Raw genomic sequence first — 21,026 nt, forward strand, 5'->3', positions numbered from 1 at the left:
CCTAAGGTCCCCTCCTCTACACCACGGCCTGTCGTACTCCAGGCTTTTTATCCTCCTCCCTTTAGGGAGCCCGACCAGCAGAGGCTTAATTGTATGTGTCCAGTGCGAGCACTGGATGCATACGTCCACAGAGCTGCCCGTTAAAGGTTCGGGATGGAGTGCCCTCTGGAGGAGCTTGTGGGCACTCCAGCTGGACAACCTGACAGTTACTGATTAAAGAACTTCACCGCACATGCTTTTATAGCTTCCTGGTCATTACGTCACCCGCCCGTGACGTCTCGCCCATCTGTTAGACTGATTACACACGGGGTTCAGAGCCGGTCACGCTGAGGGGCGTTCCCAAAGCATCCTCCCATGCAGCGTCTCGTTCCTTCGAGGAACCATGGTTACATGCGTAACCTGAGACGTTTTGCATTAAATTATTAACTACTGTGCGTCAGGCCCTATCCCCAACCCTATCCCCGACAAGTGCACTCAGCAGGGGGAGCCCCCTCCATCACATATGCACCTGACGTGGAGGCAGCTGTATTGGCCCCCAATGCTCTCACTTTGCATGGCTCATAATAAAGATGAACAACAGAGCCTTCAGGCCACAGCTCCGGGCTGTACATCTCCACCACATTAATCCAATCGGCACTCACTTTAAATGACCTGTATCCATTGTTCATAGTGTCAATGCGTTAGCAATTCACATCTTGGCCAAGCTTTTCTTTAAGATAGTTTGACAATGTTTCAGCTTTAAGATCTGGAGAAAATTTGGTAGCACACAAACTTACCAGCTTCGTTCACACCACACTTATGTTCCCTCGTGCCCCTGTACCAATAATAGGTTTAGACATCCTTTGTTTAGCTTTACCTGCTCGCTGTTTAGTCAGAGGTGTTTAGTCACATAATTCCTCCTGCGCCTGCCGTGTTTCACAACTAGACTCCATTCTGATAATTTCCGTTGCTCCTCCGATGTTATGGAAGTAGACTCCTCAGTCACCAAAGATCCCGTGCCACTTGCAGTCACCTCCAGTCCCACATCACATTCCACAGTGGGGGCACCTGCTGTTTCTCCCTCACAGGCATTTTTAAGCTCACACAGTGAATCCAGACCATGCCCTCCTTTACCACTTATAACTAGCCGCCTCTCCACATTGGACACTCTGTTATCAATGATCGTAGTAGCAGCACATAGGTCTTCCCCGATATCCGCCTGTAGTGCATTCACCTCACTGTGCAGGCACTTCATCTTACAGAGCAGGCTTCAAACATCCACGTTGTTAAATGTCACAGGTGGTAACTCGTCCAAGAAGTGTGACACAAATTGGGGAATGTTTTTGCCACACGCATTTAGCAGGTTTAGACAACTTTTTATATTGCTTTTTGACTGCCTTTACATGCCACACACCATTGCTTAGTGTCCGCACAGAGCTCAAACAGCAGCATTTTCGACTACTCAATCCACTCACAATCAAAAGTATTAAAAGCAACCAGAATTATTTAATCCTGGCTCATCGTTTTTATTTTAAACAAGAAATTAAAACATTCATACTCTATGATTATTTTACCATCCACAGTTTCATAAATCGTAGGTTTTATTCTAGGTTTGATTCTAGGTCTACTAAGCCCAGGAGCAGCTGAGCCACGACACGCCCGATCCGCCATATTGGATCCTAAGTAATATAATCTAATAGGATAGGATTCTAACAGGATCTATCTAACATGATAGAAATAAGATAGCTTGAGTTTTAATGGAAAAAGTAACAGCAGTCAGAGCTACAGAACTCCTGCCTAAAGAAGCAGCAGGAATAGGGCATACTAATGTACAGGTGCATCTCAATAAATTAGAATGTTGTGGAAAAGTTCATTTATTTCAGTAATTCAACTCAAATTGTGAAACTCGTGTATTAAATAAATTCAAGGCACACAGACTGAAGTAGTTTAAGTCTTTGGTTCTTTTAATTGGGATGCTTTTGGCTCATATTTAACAAAAACCCACTAATTCACTATCTCAACCAATTAGAATATTGTGACATGCCAATCAGCTAATCAACTCAAAACACCTGCAGAGGTTTCCTGAGCCTTCAAAATGGTCTCTCAGTTTGGTTCACTAGGCTACACAATCATGGGGAAGACTGCTGATCTGACAGTTGTCCAGAAGACAATCATTCTTTTCCACGACATTCTAATTTATTGAGATGCACCTGTATTTGTAGGGATCGCAACTGGCGCATTAGATGTGGAAGGCATGTTAAACTGGGGGCTATTGAAGGAAATATTACACAGATCTGTCAACCATCACAAGTTAAGAAGAACAAGACATGCTTATACAGCTGTCAGGAGGAAACAGTTTAGACAAGTGGATCGGCCTGTATAGGAACAAATCCAATATTAATCAGTTTCTGTGGTCTGATGGAAATTTGTTTTCTTACTCAAAGTGGAAACCTGGTCAGCCCAATAATCTTTATGGATTTCAGCACTGTGTGTCCTTTTGGTTTTGACAATTGGTTTGACTATGAGTGCTTTAAGTTACAGTATATACTTTTTTCTGCTACAAGACTTCATGTCTTAATTTTTGGTAAAAGAGAAGACGACATGGGAGAAAGCATTGCAGTACTGCAGGACCACACAGGCCAGCATCACCACTGAGAGACAATTACAGATGACAAAAATTGAGACAAGGGAATTGACTTTTGAGACAAGACAGACAGTTGCTTTGTCCAAATACCCACAATTGCGGTCTTGGCCACTTGAGAGCGTGTGCGCGTGACAGGAAGTAAGTGCACAAGACTGTCCCAGGTCTTAACAACACCAAAGCAAAGTGCTCTTAACGCACACTAAATCCATACTATCTCGAATACCGCTCCGGAGCACTATTCGAGGCTTAGCGTATCCTGTCACGCATCATGTTCTGGAAATAAATTGTGAGACTTTTTGCCGAGATCTCGTGAGAGGTCACAGAAACCTTCCCAATGTAAGTTAAATATTAATATATTGATTAGATATTACATATAATTTGGTATAAAAACAAAGTGTTGCACGTTTTATTGGTGCAAAGATGAGTAGCGGTCATATTTATTTTGTACAACATTTGCAACTGCTTTTTATCACTATAAAAACAAAGTGTTGCACGTTTTATTGGTGCAAAGATGAGTAGCGGTCATGTTTATTTTGTACAACATTTGCAACTGCTTTTTATCACTTAATTAGAAGCACCACAAATTATATTGTGTCATGTTATAGAGACACTGAACAGACATTTAGAAGTTGATTTTAAAATGCAAAGTATTTAAAATCCAAATAAAGCTATATGTAAACGCTTGCATTTTTACATCACTAAGTGCGTCTCATCAGGTAATGAAAAGTTCAACACACACTTGTGGTCTTCATTCTCACTTGAACACTTGGGCCAAATACAGGAAATACGTCATATAAGTAGTCAAGTGGTCAAGTGCAAAGACCGCAAGTGTGAGTATTTGGACAAGGCAAGTGTGTGGACAGGCCTGTGTTACCTGCTAGGTCAATGGTTCTGGGTCAGTAACCAGCATATAGGGTGAACATGAATCTCACTGATAGAGTGCCCAGCTCAGCCCTATCATTGTGGAGCTGGAGCCCGTAGCACAAAAACTGACGAATGGGAGAACAGAGACTGTGATGAGAAATTCAACTTCCTCTGCAACTGAAAAGAAATGTGAGGAAGTTAAGTTAAATAATATCTCACCATATTTTATAGTAGGCTTATTTTTTCGAATAAAACATTATTTTTTTTTATTTGAGTATCTGAAACATTAATACAATAATAATTTAGGATATTTCCTGATGCTGTATTTTAACAGGAGATTGATATCATTATATCTGTTATGAATCTGGTCCGTGGCATGCCGTCCGATTGCCACCAGAGGTTGCCTTTCCGTTACATTGACTCTCCCATTACACAGGCCGTTACATGTCTCCCCGGACTGCATTTCCCATGTTCCATTTCACTGATTACACTCTCACCTGTAGCCAACACACAGACTATATATACAAGACTCTAACCACAGTTCAGGGCCAAGTATGGTTTGCGTTTATCCCTGGGTTAGCGATAGCTACATTACAGAGCCATTCCAATGTTTCCTAAGTCTAGTCTAGTCCTGCTTGTTGCCTGATTCATCCGTTTTCTGAGCCTAGCCTGTTGGCCTCGTCCTGCCTATTCTCTGCCTGCCTTGGACTGAGGCTACGTCCACACGAAGCCAGAGCTTTCCCTATACGATCTTTTTTTTCCCCTCTTCTCAAGAAATATCTGTGTCCACACGAAACCACGAAACCAACACAAAACGACATGCCAGACCAGTATGTGGCACTGTAATTCTGCCACAGAGATACACTAAAAACGGAGAAGAAGACTTGGACTATGCGCATAAACCTTGCGCGCGGTATACAAACGAACATGGAACAATACATTTATTAATCTGTGTTAATGTTAGTTAATAAAAAGACAATCGTTCAGTGTTTGTTCATGTTTTTGTTGCTGTTACGTGACATAGCGGTGTCTGACTAGGGGCGAGACGTGGGCTGATGCAGGGGCGTAGATTATGTGGGGGACGCGGGGGACGTGTCCCCCCCACTTTTAATATCATGTAAATTCGTCCCCCACACTTTTTCGGGCAAGTGTGTTCGCACAGAGGTTTTCAAGAGCCGGTGTGAATAAATATAGATTTAAATTCAAAGAGACAGGATAGTCTGTGCATGATCTGATGTTTTATTCAGACCCAGAATAAGGCGAGATGAACATCACGGAGCGCTAAACATTCCGCGCTGTGTATGTTACGATACATGGAGTAGATAGTTGTCAGCCCTGGAACAATTAATGAAATAGCAACATTTAATTGTATTACAGCCCTATCCCAAAGCGAAGGGATGACAGATTAGGTTTCACCCTGTTTTTAAAGATTGTCTGTGTAAAATTTCAAACATTTTAAAGGTCACTCTCGATGTATTATTGAGCTAATGCCTATATCATTCAGTGGCATTGAGTTCTAATTAAAATATAGTATCTAGTAACGCTTGTGTCAGTAACAGGGTTGACAAAAATACCAAAACATGAGGTAGAAAAATAGTCATAAAATAGTAAATTACATATATTTATTTATATATTTATATATTTATTTATATTTATATATATATAACATTTCTGTCCCCCTCACTTCTGAAATGATGGCTACGCCCCTGGGCTGATGACGTCTTCATTTCAGAAAATATACGGATTCGCTGTCCACACGAAAACGCAAGGGTGGTGTTTTCAGATTTATCCACTCTGGGACCCGGTTTAAAAAAATATCGGTTTCACTCTCCCAAAACGCCGGATCCGTGTGGACGAAACGCCTATACGATACAAAATTTAGTGTCTCCGTGTGGACGGGGCCTTAGTCTGTCTTGGATTATCCCTTTGACTTGTTGTTTTGGACTTTGTTTGCACCTGAATGTAATCTCAAAGGCCTCACTTTGCATATTACACAATTTGCAATGATGATTTGAATAGGATATCTTTTGTTGTTGCTGTTTTAGGCAATATTTCATATTAAAATAAATAATGATAAATACATTTTATCATAGTTTATTTTTTTCTTTCTTTACATTTTATTTTGATAAGTTCCATTCAAGTTACTTACACCAAAAGAATGCTCAAAATCAGTCTCAGCAGCAATACCCTTTCAGAAATAATTAATATGAATTAATATAAATTAGTATGTACACTTTAGTTACTATTATGCACCCTTTATGATTAAATAAGGTACAGAGGTGTTCCTTTAAAACAGGCACTACTCCACTGACAGATTTTGCACCCATTTTTTATTTGAGAGTGTACAAATCATGTCAAAAAAGTTTTCAGACAATGGGGGAGGTTGTACTTACTGTATAGAACACTAACCTCTGTTAAGTATGTCTATATGAGTTTATATCATTTATAAAAAATTGAAATGAAAAGCCAAAGTGTTATATATAACCTCTATAATAGTCCTGGGAAATGCAAATATAAAGGCAGATATGAATATTATTCAGGCAATACAGAGCCAGATAAATATTTTAAATGTTTAATAAAGTTTATGCACGTTATAGTTTTATAAACTAAGTATTAAGTATTTAAAAAAAATGTTATATATTCAGTCTGCTTGTTACTGGCATGCAATGGTATTCTTCAATCACAGTTTTTTTTTTTTCAAATTCAGCTGGTGACGACGGTGTTGAATTTGTTCAAATGAATTTGTTAGAACCATAACTCATCAGTGTCATCATACTGACACAGCGTCTCGGAGCCTCACGGTTATCCTTCGTAAAATAACTACAGAAAACACATAGCTTTATTGCCAATGTCAAAATCAAAGCAGATCAAAAAAGCAAATAATCTATTGCAGTTGCAGAGTGCAGGACCCAGGTCTGGATTTACCTTTCGTCGAGAGAAAAAAAAAAAAAGCTTAAATCTAATTCTAGGTATTTATTTGCATGCATTTAAAATGACTTATCAGTTTTAAGTGGGATTTGCATAGTAATCAAGGAATCACTTCCTTGAGTAACATGTTTGCATAGTTTCCAATCTCCATCTAAGCCATAATTTACATCAAATTATATTGTGGTTTATTTTTTATTGCGATTAGGAAGAACACAGAAGAGTTAAGTGGGGTTACGTGGAGTTTGACACAGTCTAACTTACATACTCTTATCATAGTAACAACAACAATAACAACACAAACTCACTGAACTTGACACTCCTTGTAAACATTAACACAGTGCTATTCACATCTCAGCAACAAAAATCACTTGACTTAATGAATGAATGAATGAATGATTGAATGAATGAATGAATGAATGAATGAATGAATGATGCATTCTTGTGTATTGCTATACACCCGGAGCGCTATACAATCATGTCCTCAACCACCACCAGTGTGCAGCATCCACCTTGATGATACGACGGCAGCCACAGGACAACGGCACCAGTGCGCTCACCACACACTAGCTACAGGTGGAGAGGAGAGAGAGTCATAGAGCCAATCAAGTGGATGGGGATTATTAGGAGGCCATGATTGACAAGGGCCAGTGGAGGGAATTTGGCCAGGACACCGGGGTTTCACCCCTACTCTTTACGATGAGTGCCATTGGATTTTTAATGACCACAGAGAGTCAGGACCTCGGTTTAACGTCTCATCCGAAAGATGGTGCTTTTTGACAGTATAGTGTCCCCGTCACTACACTGGGGCATTAGGACCCACACAGACCACAGGGTGAGCACCCCCTGCTGGCCTCACTACTCACTCTTCCAACAGCAACCTAGTTTTCCCAGGAGGTCTCCCATCCAGGTACTAACCAGGCTCAACCCTACTGAGCTTCAGTGGGCAACCAGTCTTGGGCTGCAGGGTGATATGGCTGTGGCTATTATTAATCATAATAAAGCAACCTGCAGGAAGATATTCCGAACAAGAGTCAGTCAGGAGAAGTGTAGCAGATGTATATAATATGGTAAAAATTTTAAGGTAAAAAAAATTTGATTCTTTTACTGCTTATACTAGATACATTACAAATGTTTTATTCACAATAAAAGCAGACATTTTTGTATTCTCAATTTAAAGAGTGCAGTATCGAAGTATACTCCACTTGATAGTGTGCATGAATACAGGCATTCAGACATTCGCGCACTACAAAGTTTTATCTTTGTGCAGTGTTTGCGCTATTTCTCTCCAGAAGTTATGACTGATCAAAATGTCTTGGTACCCATTAAAGTCAACATGAAATCAGAACTGACATTTCTTTTTTCTCATTCAAGAAGCTGTGTCACAATAGAGAAGAAAAGACCAACACAAGCTCCATTGCATGCTGACTTTAAACTAGGGTTGCAAGTTTTTCTCTTAACCCTGTCACACAAGTGCTTGTCAATGCAGGCGACTGTTGTTGTTGCTTGGGCCAGTGTAGCCACCTTGTTAAATGATCAATTAGTTGAAAAAAAAAATCAGTGGCCATTTATGACCTGCACTTCCAAAGAAAATTTCAGCTTCATGTGCAGTATGTGTGTACTATGCTGATGGCAAAATTGACATCACATGTACTGTATGCAGGGCCGGATTTACGCATAGGCATTCTAGGCACGTGCCTATGCTCGCTCGTCCAGGGGGGGCCCAAACACAATGAAGAGATGTATTTTTGTTATACTATAGGATATCTACAACAGTAAAAGGACCAAAACCCCAGAAGACATTGAGCAAATAAATATAACAAACAATAGGGAAAGATGACAAACTATTTCCATGTCTTCATCCTTTTTTTATGTACAGAAATCACACTTTCTTTCTCCCGTTCTCTCTCACAGACGCACACAAAGTACAGACACGCACACACGTGGAGATGTGGACAGAAACTTGTCGTCAGAGCTGCGGCTGCCCCGCGAATTTATCAATAAAATAGTTTTGCATTTCTCAGTGAGGTTTTTGAAGCAGTTCAACTCGCTATTAGTAGACGCTGCTGCTGAATACTGCTGAGAGATGCACAGCCGCAAGTATTCACACGCACTTAATCTCTCTCTCCCTCTCTCTCTCTTTTGCTCTCTCTCTCTAATAACTGTGAAATTTTTCAGATCAGAATAGTTAAGTTAAGGGATCAAGAAAGGGTTAACTGGAACAGCACCGTATGACATTATTATACAAAAATGGGGGGCAGAGCAAAGATAAACACTGCCACACGATAAAATGCGATTGTGAAAGTTTTCACAAATCGAGCTCGACCTAAATCAATGTTTTTGTATTCCAGCAGTCTGCGTGTTTATTGGTAATAGACGTTAAATATGAAGAACGCCTTTCTTTCACATTACTAGCGGACTTACCAAGAGGTTTACGAACAAGAGCTTTGTTGTGAAAAAATTCACAGATCAAGCTGGTGAAGATGACACCGGTTTTATTCCTCTAAGTGTCCAACTTTTGGAGCTATAGGCATTATAAAATTAAGAGTCGCTACGAAAAAAAAAACTGATTTCGGCCTGAAGGACCGCGTCACCTCAATTCACAAATCACGGAGAAACACTGCCACGTGATAAAATGCTATTGTGAAAGTTTTCACAAATTGAGCTCGACCTAAAACAATGTTTTTGCATTCCAGCAGTCTGCATGTGCCTTTCTTTCACATTCCTTACTAGTGGACTTACCAAAGGGTTTACGGACAAGAGCTTTTGTCAGGATAAAAGGACGCAGAAGCAAAGGCAAGTCAAACTGAGGATTTATTGTCCACAAAAACAAACTTAGGCAGTCTGCCGTTCACTGGCCGTATTCGGCGGTCGCAGAACTGGGCTTTAACACAGGAGTACTGGAACATAAGGGTTGACTTGAGAGTTCAGGGCGTCACCCCGGGCTGCAGGTCGAGGAGCGACTACCTCTTAGACTGTATGGACCAGAGGACAGCGTCCGGAGCAGAGCGAACTACTGGCAGCGGGTAGCTGGGAGACTGGGCAGAAATTCAGGTAAGTCACACAACAGGACTCGACTAGGTCTTCATCCTTTTTTTATGTACAGAAATCACACTTTCTTTCTCCCATTCTCTCTCACAGACGCACACAAAGTACAGACACGCACACACGCGGAGATGTGGACAGAAACTTGTCGTCAGAGCTGCGGCTGCCCCGCGAATTTATCAATAAAATAGTTTTGCATTTCTCAGTGACGTTTTTGAAGCAGTTCAACTCGCTATTAGTAGACGCTGCTGCTGAATACTGCTGAGAGATGCACAGCCGCAAGTATTCACACGCACTTAATCTCTCTCTCCCTCTCTCTCTCTTTTGCTCTCTCTCTCTAATAACTGTGAAATTTTTCAGATCAGAATAGTTAAGTTAAGGGATCAAGAAAGGGTTAACTGGAACAGCACCGTATGACATTATTATACAAAAATGGGGGGCAGAGCAAAGATAAACACTGCCACACGATAAAATGCGATTGTGAAAGTTTTCACAAATCGAGCTCGACCTAAATCAATGTTTTTGTATTCCAGCAGTCTGCGTGTTTATTGGTAATAGACGTTAAATATGAAGAACGCCTTTCTTTCACATTACTAACGGACTTACCAAGAGGTTTACGAACAAGAGCTTTGTTGTGAAAAAATTCACAGATCAAGCTGGTGAAGATGACACCGGTTTTATTCCTCTAAGTGTCCAACTTTTGGAGCTATAGGCATTATAAAATTAAGAGTCGCTACGAAAAAAAAAACTGATTTCGGCCTGAAGGACCGCGTCACCTCAATTCACAAATCACGGAGAAACACTGCCACGTGATAAAATGCTATTGTGAAAGTTTTCACAAATTGAGCTCGACCTAAAACAATGTTTTTGCATTCCAGCAGTCTGCATGTGCCTTTCTTTCACATTCCTTACTAGTGGACTTACCAAAGGGTTTACGGACAAGAGCTTTTGTCAGGATAAAAGGACGCAGAAGCAAAGGCAAGTCAAACTGAGGATTTATTGTCCACAAAAACAAACTTAGGCAGTCTGCCGTTCACTGGCCGTATTCGGCGGTCGCAGAACTGGGCTTTAACACAGGAGTACTGGAACATAAGGGTTGACTTGAGAGTTCAGGGCGTCACCCCGGGCTGCAGGTCGAGGAGCGACTACCTCTTAGACTGTATGGACCAGAGGACAGCGTCCGGAGCAGAGCGAACTACTGGCAGCGGGTAGCTGGGAGACTGGGCAGAAATTCAGGTAAGTCACACAACAGGACTCGACTAGACATTGCAGAACTGAACTCAACTTGGTCTCACAAATGACAGAGAAGAGACTGACATGAAAGCACAATAATCTGGCAAAGAGCCTTGTAACACGCAGAGAGAAATAGAGCGGTAAATCAGCGTAAAGAGGGAACAGATGCGGTCCCAATCAGTGTGAGCGCTGATTGTGATCACGAACAGCTGAGTCTAGGATAGCACTACACGAAATAGAAAAGAAAAAGAAAACTAGAGGCAAACCCGGCTCATGACAGTACCCCTCCCCCGAGGAGCGCCCCCAAGCGCTCATGAGGAAGGAGACTGGCAAGAGCAACGGAAGTCCTCGATGAGCGAGCGGTCCAGAATGTCCCGGGCCGGGATCCAGCTTCTCTCCTCCGGGCCGTACCCCTCCCAATCGACCAAGTACAGGAAACCCCTCCCCCGAGGTAGGATATCCAACAGTTTCTTGACTCTATAGACAGGAGAACCCTCGACAGGGACAGGGGGGAGGGCAGATAACGGGTTTAATGCATGAGACGTGGAAAACCGGGTGAACCCGTCTTAAAAAGTGAGGTAAACTAAGTCGCACCGCCACCGGACTGAGCACCTTAACAATTGAAAACGGGCCAATAAATGTAGGCGCTAATTTATGAGACGGAGACTGAAGGGGCAGGTTACGAGTGGATAGCCATACTCTATGGCCACAGATGTATCTCGGGGCCTTAGAGCGGTGACGATTGGCGGCCTGACAGGTGCGCTTTCTTGTCTTACGTAATGCATGCCGCACCCTCTTCCAGGTACGTCGACAACGCTTAATAAGGACCTGGACGGAGGGGACGGAAACTTCAGACTCTTGAGAGGAGAATAGCGGCTGTTGGTAGCCCAGGCAACAATGAAAAGGAGATAACCCAGTAGATGACGACGGTAACAAGTTATAGGCGTATTCGGCCCAAGGCAGCTGCTCACACCAGGAAGAGGGGTTGTGAGCAGCTAGAGTACAGAGCAAACACCCCAAGATCTGATTAACGCGTTCAGCTTGTCCGTTAGTCTGTGGATGAAACCCCGACGACAGACTGGCCGTAGCTCCGATCTGCCGACAGAATTTCCTCCAAAACTGAGAGACAAATTGCGGCCCTCGATCGGAGACTAGATCGGTAGCCCATGAATCTCAAAAACGTGATCAAACACAATAAGCGCTGTCTCTTTAGTGGAGGGGAGTTTGGGAAGGGGGATAAAATGGGCCGCCTTGGAAAAGCGATAAACGACAGTAAGAATTACCATGTTACCCGCGGAGGAGGGCAGACCCGTAACGAAATCCAAAGCAATGTGCGACCAAGGACGAGACAGAATAGGGAGGGGACGAAGCAAACCGGCCGGCGGAGAGTTGCTAGACTTAGACTGGGCGCAGACCGAGAATTACCGTGTTACCCGCGGAGGAGGGCAGACCCGTAACGAAATCCAAAGCAATGTGCGACCAAGGACGAGACAGAATAGGGAGGGGACGAAGCAAACCGGCCGGCGGAGAGTTGCTAGACTTAGACTGGGCGCAGACCGGACACGCCCCTTGGTGTGCGGCGAGTCGGGAGGCGTGACTCCAGCAGAGAACAGCTGGACGCATGGACTTGGGGACGAATAATCTACCCGTTGGACACTCACGAGGAATAGCGACGCGAGCCACAGCCTTCTTTACATGCTTTTCGATTCCCCAGACCACGGCCCCAACCACACGACCATAGGGCATAATAGTCTCTGTGGATGAGCCGTCCTCAGAGGAACCGAACTGACGAGACGCATCGGGCTTAGTGTTCTTAGAGCCTGGTCTGTAAGAAATGGTAAAGTCGAACCTGTGCGAAGAATAGGGCCCACCCAGCCTGTCTTGCATTTAATCTCTTAGCCGAACGAATATATTCAAGATTACGGTGATCTTTCCAAACAACGAACAGATGGGCTGCCCCCTCAAGACAGTGGCTCCACTCGCCTAGTGCAAAGCAAATGGCTAGGAGTTCGCGGTTACCTACATTGTAGTTACGTTCCGCCGGCGAGAGGCGGTGAGAAAAAAAAGCACACGGGTGGACCCGGTTGTCCTGTGGAGAGCGCTGTGACAGCACCGCTCCCACACCAACATTAGACGCATCAACCTCCATTGTGAATTGTCTTGTAGCATCGGGAGTGATAAGAATAGGAGCGGTCGTAAATAATCTCTTAAAATGGTCGAAGGCTACTTGAGCTGCTTCAGACCAAGAGAAACAGGACTTGGTTGAAGTGAGGGCAGTAAGGGGGGCGGCCACCTGACTAAAATTCCGAATAAAGCGACGATAAAAGTTTGCAAACCCCAAAAACCTCTGGAGAACGGGGCGTGAGTCAGGAATGGGCCAATCGATAACGGTGCGCACCTTGGCCGGATCCATACTAATGCCCTCGGCGGACACGACGAAACCCAAAAACGTAACAGAATCAGCATGAAAAACTAATTTCTCGGCCGTAACAAAAAGGCGATTCTCTAACAAGCATTGTAGAACACGACGCACGTGCTGAACGTGTTCCCGGGGTGAGGGTGAAAAAATGAGAATGTCATCTAGGTACACGAAAACGAAAACATTGAGCATGTCCCTAAGGACATCGTTCACGAGCGCTTGGAACACAGCGGGAGCGTTGACGAGTCCGAACGGTAGAACCCGGTATTCAAAGTGGCCTAGGGGCGTATTGAAAGCTGTCTTCCACTCATCTCCTTCCTTGATGCGCACCAAATGATCCGCATTGTGAAGGTCTAATTTCGTGAAAATCTTTGCTCCCTGCAAGATCTCGAAGGCCGACGTCATAAGTGGCAACGGGTACCGGTTCTTAATTGTTATGTCGTTCAACCCACGATAATCTATGCAGGGACGGAATGAACCATCCTTATTTTTCACGAAGAAAAACCCCGCGCCGGTGGGAGAGGAGGAGGGAACAATGGTACCGGCGGCCAACTTGTCAGCAAGGTATTTCTCAAGCGCTTCGCGTGTGGGGGCGGACAAAGAATAAAGTCTACCATGAGGTGGTGTACTACCCGGGACCAAATCGATGCTGCAGTCGTACGGTCGATGGGGAGGGAGAGAAGCAGCCCGGGAACGACTAAACACTGCTCGCAGATCGTGGCACTCCTTCGGGACACCAGACAAATTGCTGGGTTCCTCCTGAAACACAGAAACAGAGGACACAACAGGCACAGCCGAAACAAGACACTTAACATGACAAGATAAGTTCCAAGACATTATGGTCCCCTCTACCCAGTTAATTTGGGGATTATGCTGAGTTAACCAGGGGTGCCCTAAGACGATAGGCAGTAAGGGGGAACGAAAAATAAAAAATTAAATTGTCTCTTGGTGATTTCTGGAAATGGTGAGACTCACCGGGACGGTAGCTCGAAGGATCTTGGAGAGGATGCGACCATCCAGGGCATAGATGGTGGGAGGGTCTCTTAGCACTCGAAGAGGAATGCAGTGATCGATAGCCCAGTCCTCATCCATGAAGTTCCCCTCTGCCCCTGAATCAACAAGGGCCGCACAGGGAAAAGAGGAGCCCCCACAGTGTAGGCAGGCCTCGAGGAAGGTACGAGTCCTATGAGATAGGGAAGAGGTAGTCGCGCTCGCCAGTACTCCCCGGTCTACTGGCGAGCTCTCTCTTTTACTGGACACCTTGCGGCGAAATGACCCGGAACACCACAATACATGCAGAGACCCCCCGTAATGCGACGCTGACGCTCCGCAGCAGAGATACAGAAACCCCCTAGCTGCATGGGCTCGGGTTCAGATGTGGTCACTACTGGAGGTGGGACGGCAGGCGAAACTGCCCGTTGCTCTGGAACGGAGATGCGGGCGCAGCGGCGCGTCTCAAAGCGCTTGTCGATCCGGATGGCCAGTTCAACCAGCTGGTCCAAGCGGGATGGTAGGTCGCGGGCGAGAATCTCCTCCCTTATCTCCCCAGAGAGACCCTCCAGAAAGCGGGCAGTGAGGGCCGGCTCGTTCCACTCACAGGTGGCCGCTAGGGTGCGGAATTGGATTGCATAATCGGCGGCAGACTGCCTAACCTGGCGAAGTGTGGCTAGTTGTCGAGACGCCTCGAGGCCATAAACGGAGCGGTCGAACACCTTTATCATCTCCTCCTTAAACGAAGAGAATCGCTAGCCGCAGTCTGCCTCCGACTCCCACACTGCCATTCCCCAGTCACGAGCCCGCCCAGTCAGGAGAGAGAGAGTACATAAGCTACCCTGGAGCGATCATCGGCATAAGTAGTAAGTTGGAGGGAAAAGACCACCTCACACTGCGTCAAAAAGGCTCGGTACTCTGTGGGCTGTCCAGAATAGCAAGGAGGATTGTTAATGCGTGGTTCAGGAGGATTATGTGGCTGAGGCATGGCCGGCTGCTCAGGACGCAGGCTCTGCAGCCGATTGGTTAAATCCATCACCTGGGCTGACAGGCTATCCTCGGCGAACCTGGTGGCGGCGAGTTCCTCCTCGTGTCGGCCCAGCATTGCACCCTGCAGCTCCACTGCTGATCGAATTGGAGTCTCCTTCGCTGGGTCCATCTGTGGCCAGATTATTCTGTCAGGATAAAAGGACTCAGAAGCAAAGGCAAGTCAAACTGAGGATTTATTGTCCACAAAAACAAACTTAGGCAGTCTGCCGTTCACTGGCCGTATTTGGTGGTCGCAGAACTGGGCTTTAACAAAGGAGTACTGGAACATAAGGGTTGACTGGACTTGAGAGTTCAGGGCGCCACCCCGGGCTGCAGGTCGAGGAGTGACTACCTCTTAGACTGTACAGACCGGAGGACAGCGTCCGGAGGAGAGCGAACTGCTGGCAGCGGGTAGTTGGGAGACTGGGCAGAAATCCAGGTAAGTCGCACGACAGGACTCGACTAGACACTGCAGAACTGAACTCAACTGGATCTCACAAATGACAGAAAAGAGAGCCAAGAGACTGACATGAAAGCACAATAATCTGGCAAATAGCCTTGTAACACGCAGAGAGAAATAGAGAGGTAAATCAGCGTAAAGAGGGAACAGATGCAGTCCCAGATGCAGATGCAGCGCGAGCGCTGATTGTGATCACGGACAGCTGAGTCTTGGATAGCACTACACGAAATAGAATAGAAAAAGAAAACTAGAGGCAAACCCGGCTCATGACAGCTTTGCTGTGAAACAATTCACAGATCAAGCTGGTGAAGATGACACCGGTTTTATTCCTCTAAGTGTCCAACTTTTGGAGCTATAGGCATTATAAAATTTAGAGTCGCTACGAAAAAAAACCCTGATTTCGGCCCGAAGGACAGCGTCACCTGAATTCACAAATCATGGAGAATGATATTCAGTACTATTTGCATGTCTATGACAACGCACTGCGTATTTATAGCCAAAAGAAATCTGAATATCAAACCGCAAACTATCTTTACTGCGGTGCGTTAGACTGCATTAATAACTGCGTTAGCCTGCATACCAATGGCTCAAACCTCTGTTATTAGCTCTAAAATGACGTTTTGGAATTTGCAACGGAAGGTTTGGGATGAGGTGTTGAACGCAAGCGCTTATTGTGATAGAAAGCACTGTAACAGTTTCCACTGATTAAGAAATATTTTTGTTGATAGCCTGAGAATTTTATATATTTTATTTGCATTGTATTTTCTATTGTTTGTTTTGCTTTTTATTTATTTTTTCGATTATTGTTCCTTAATATGGCTTAACCCCTTGTATTATTGTATTATCGTGTTTTTGTCTGTTAATAAAAAAAAAGAAATATTTTTGTTTGCTTGGGTGGTAATATTAGGCCTATTATATTAATAGGGAAGGGGGGCCCAAAAATTTGTTTTGCCTAATTTTATATATTTTATTTGCATTGTATTTTCTATTGTTTGTTTATTTATTTGTTTTGCTTTTTATTTATTTTTTCGATTATTGTTCCTTAATATGGCTTAACCCCTTGTATAATAGATGGCAAGAAATGTTGTGATTGGTTGTCAAGGCAGCCAATCAGAATTTAGCAGCCTCGGTCTCTGATTGGCTGGAATTATGGCACATTGTAACGCTGGGTTGTGTTGAGCACGCGAGCTGTTGGCATTTAGCGAGCACAGAGGGGTGAAACGTTGCACGCGCAAAAGAGAAGGGCTGCACATATCCAAAAACGTATTTTAAATGCAAAATTGATTTCCGTGCGCTCGAAAGACTTTTTTCTTTGCGAAACGAACATTTTCTCCACAAAACTCAGATCGCGCGCGTGCAAAATGCACTTTTGTGCGCTCAAAATATGATCTTTCGCGCGCAGAATTGTGGCAGAAATGTAAGCCCATAGTAGGGGGGCCCAAAAATTTTTTTGCCTATGTCACGAAAAGAGGTAAATCCGGCCCTGACTGTATGTGTACCCTAGTGTACTGGTGAAAAACAAACTATACTTTGGGCTTATGCACAATCATATCTCTTTCCAATGTCACTGGAGACACGTTGGAGTGATGGTGCAAATGTATTCCTGCTAGTATCATACAAATGCTAAACAGACACAAAACACATGTTAATGGCAGGTGTAAATGCCACTCATATCTCTTCAAGGAGACCTGAAAAACGGTTAATAACAAACTTGGACTGGTAAAAAACAAAGCAACTGCCACTTAAATAAATAGAAATTCTAACAAATAGGCTAATTGTGTAGACCTCCTTGGAGAGAAAAGACAGTTTGCAGTGGTGTTCAGTCATTGTCCACAAGGAGGTATCACTGAGTTCATTGTATTTCTGTTTCTTCATTCTTTTTCTCTTCAACATTTGCATGAAAGTTCAACCAACCTGGACAAGGTTCAGACAACTTGAAACCACTACAAGCACACTAGATGAGGTTTGACACTGTCAATGACGAAAGAAAGCAAACCAAAAAGAACAACCATCAAAAACGGACACAAAGACGACTAAAAAAATACAAAGAAATGCTGAGGAACAACACAGGTGAAAAGAACCTATGATCAAAGAAGGTGAAGATAAAAAAGGTACAAGAAAAGATAAAGCAAAGAAAAATGGTGAGAGACGTCATAGTGGAACTTACAGCTTACAGCACACTTCCACTTCACTCTTGGTCTTTCCAATACACGCATTCGCAGACATACTCGTGACAAATAATGTGCACAGCTCTCATTTTGGACATTAGTTTTTAAACTAATAAAACTAGTTTTATCATTGTCTGATAAAAACATTAGATCATGGGCAACTATGTCTTCCAGATCATCTGTAATCTTGCTGTTTCTCTCCTACTGCTATCGCTTAGTGTCAGCGGCACCACAAATGGTAAGTATTAAGATCTGCTCTATAATGCCCTATTACTGACTAATGTCGGTCAGTAATATATTGTTAATTGTGGTTTCTAGGGAACATTGTGGTATGTGTATGGCAACAGTTGTGGTATGTGTATGGTTTTGTAAGTTATTATTTAACTTTTCACCTGACAAATTGTTTTCTGACCTGATGTTAATGTCATGGTATATTATCCATAGTAGCTGGTAAATATTTGCTTGGAGGACTTGAATTTTAAAATTAATTTTAGATACCTTCTACATCTGAATCATTAACTAATCTTAGATGGTATAATATAGCTGAAAATCCAGTGGCTTAGTCTTTATGCCAATATCAACAAATAGATGTAATGAATAAATCTCTTTCCTTCCAATTCTTTAAAAAAAGTCAAAAGAGCTCATGCGCTACGTTATACTTACAGGTTATGCTTACGGGCTGGGGATGCCTGGTTACAGAATAGTGGATCTGATTCTGATTTATATATGTATATATATTTCTGTTTTTATAAATTTGGCCTAGTACTGTTTACATCAGTTAACATTCTTTTTTCTTTCAAAACTTTTTATTGACAATAAGAAGATTTCACTTTACGTTTTCAGGATTGAAAGTCGTGATGTGAAAATTACACTTATTGTCAATGCCGATACCAAACTTACTTGAAATCTCTATAGGCTTTTCTTGGTCTACCTACATTTTTTCCCTGTTTTCTTTCATTCCTTTAGGGTCTGAGATGAATTGTTATTCATTGGTCAGAGTGCCACGAAACACAGTGTTTCTAGCTCCTGTTATGACCGAGTTGAAGATAAACTGTATTATAACTCTACATGGATGTCACAGGAACCCAAGGGTCTCATGGTGCAAACTCTATGGAGATGTCTGTAAATCTTTAAATTACTCAAATCACTTAAGAACTGAGTGGACAAACATCACAGGACATGAAGGGATGGCTTTCCTGGTTTTCCTGAACATCTCAATGGAGGATACAGGTTTCTACAGATGTAAAGAAGGCGACATGTCTATAGGCCATGCTATTAATGTGACTGTGACAGGTAATAGACATTATCTTTAGATTCACTGATAAACTGTAAACATTGACATATTTTGTTAAATGTAAATAATGACATTACTAGGACATTTTATTATATTTTTAATAGATAATAAGGAGGATAAGGTTTCACACAATCAAAGCAACAAAAGTAAGGACATGACCATTACTGGTAATGTTTTGTTTGGACAAATCCATCTTCATTTGTTGATAAGAACCATAAGTTGATAATGACAACAACTCTTAAATATCATTTTATTCACCTTCAATATTAGGTGATCTGAATTCAGGTCCAACGGATGATCTACAGTGGCTCTGGCCATATGTGTACATCTGCAGTGGAATAGCAGGGCTGGTGGTGATAGTTATTACTGTAACATTGTTTATCATCAGATGCCAAGGTGAGTGGTTTGGGAGTTTAAACAAAACTTTACTGTTCTAGATATATATGTTACAATACAACTAGATATAGTTAGAATAAAATTCTGCTTTTATTTCTCTTTTCCTTGGATGATCCTGTAGGGACAAAATCAACAAGAAAAGAAAAGACAATTAAAAATCAGGTATCTTTTATCTGTTCAGTGAAACTGTTTATTGTATCTGTTGAAAATAATGTTTTGGTTTTAAAGGTTGTGTTTTTATGTTTTCACTTCCACAGTACATGGAAACACAAAGAAGTGATCTGCCTCCTCTTCCTCATCACAACACCCGTTCCCCCTCTGATCAGCTGACCTCTGCTTTATATCGTGACTGTGAGACTCCACCTGTCAGAGGATCATCATCAGCTGGAAGAGTTTCAGATGGTAGACACAAAACTGTTGGTACAGAAAGAGGGGAAGAAGAGAATGCACTGGTTTATGCTTCTTTGAATCACCAAGCTATGTCAAGAGGGCAGAGAAGAACAGCACAACATGAACCAGAACCTTCAGAATATGCTGCAATCCGGTTCCGGTGATTCAGTTAATCATTTATTAGACAATTTTATAATAATACTGAGAAATGACCAGTGAAAAATGGTCGCTCATTTGCTATTCTGTATTTAGAAATACTCTCTATGAGGAGCAAGAGTCCAGGCATTTGGAAACCTCTTTTTCTGGGTTGCATAATGCAACTGGTTGCTGGTATCTCAAAGGTCCAGTAAAAAATACCAGTATACTCACATTTAAAAATGTTCTGCCCTACTGAAAAAAATTAATAAATAAAATAATAAATAATTGTGGGGAGTGATGTTGTAACTTGTGGAAGGCAATAAACCACACAACAAATGACAGCAGCTTCTACAAAGGCTGATCCTATGTCTATATGTAATATGCTATTTTATTAAACATAAGAAGTGGTTTTTGAAAATTGTCTTTGGCAACATTTCTGAGGCTGAAATTGTATTTATTATTTCCATGTGGTTTAGTGGTTCATATAATTAACAGCTACTGAATGACTGAAGGCTTGGTTAACACTTTATTTTATGTACTTACTATTATAATAACAATAAATCATGCATAATTACATGCAAGTAACCCTAAGCAAAACCCTAATCCTAACCATGGTGAGCGTGATTTGACCAAGTACAACATGTTCCTGGATCAACATCCTTGTTGATCCAGGAACATCATTCCAATCGACCAATCTGAATTGAGAGATAACTTTTCAGGAAATGTCAGTTTTAGGCTTACAATCAGGATTAGGTGCTTCTACACCCTTGTTAATCAGCTATCATTTCCCTCTGATTTTAGGAATAAATTATGGGAAAGTTTAGGTTTAGGGGTAGGGATTGGGTTAAGTCTGTATTGTTGGACAGTAATGTTGATGCAGGATCAACAAACGATGTTGATCCAGGAACATGTCTTACTTGGCAAAATCACGGCGACCTCCTAACCATATAGTAAGTACATGCAGTTAATTAATATTACTCAGTACTTAAATGTATAATTACACTGTAACAAGGGAACAAACCAAGGCTTGTTCACAAAAGGCAAATATTTGG

The 21,026-nt window shown here is 42.6% G+C and overlaps 1 protein-coding gene across 1 annotated transcript; it reads left to right on the forward strand.

The window, feature by feature from the left end:
* Positions 1-17,909: 17,909 nt before the first annotated feature.
* On the forward strand, positions 17,910-20,368 carry btla (B and T lymphocyte associated). The gene is made up of 6 exons (XM_016490303.1): positions 17,910-17,994; positions 18,723-19,049; positions 19,155-19,196; positions 19,321-19,446; positions 19,568-19,608; positions 19,704-20,368. Exons 1-6 carry the CDS (start codon positions 17,910-17,912, stop codon positions 19,998-20,000), a joined length of 918 nt encoding a protein of 305 aa, XP_016345789.1. The 3' UTR covers positions 20,001-20,368.
* The last annotated feature ends 658 nt before the right edge of the window (positions 20,369-21,026 follow it).

This window comes from Sinocyclocheilus anshuiensis, unplaced genomic scaffold, assembly GCF_001515605.1.
Source record: "Sinocyclocheilus anshuiensis isolate Anshui unplaced genomic scaffold, SAMN03320099.WGS_v1.1 scaffold442, whole genome shotgun sequence".
Classification (NCBI taxonomy): Eukaryota; Metazoa; Chordata; class Actinopteri; order Cypriniformes; family Cyprinidae; genus Sinocyclocheilus; species Sinocyclocheilus anshuiensis.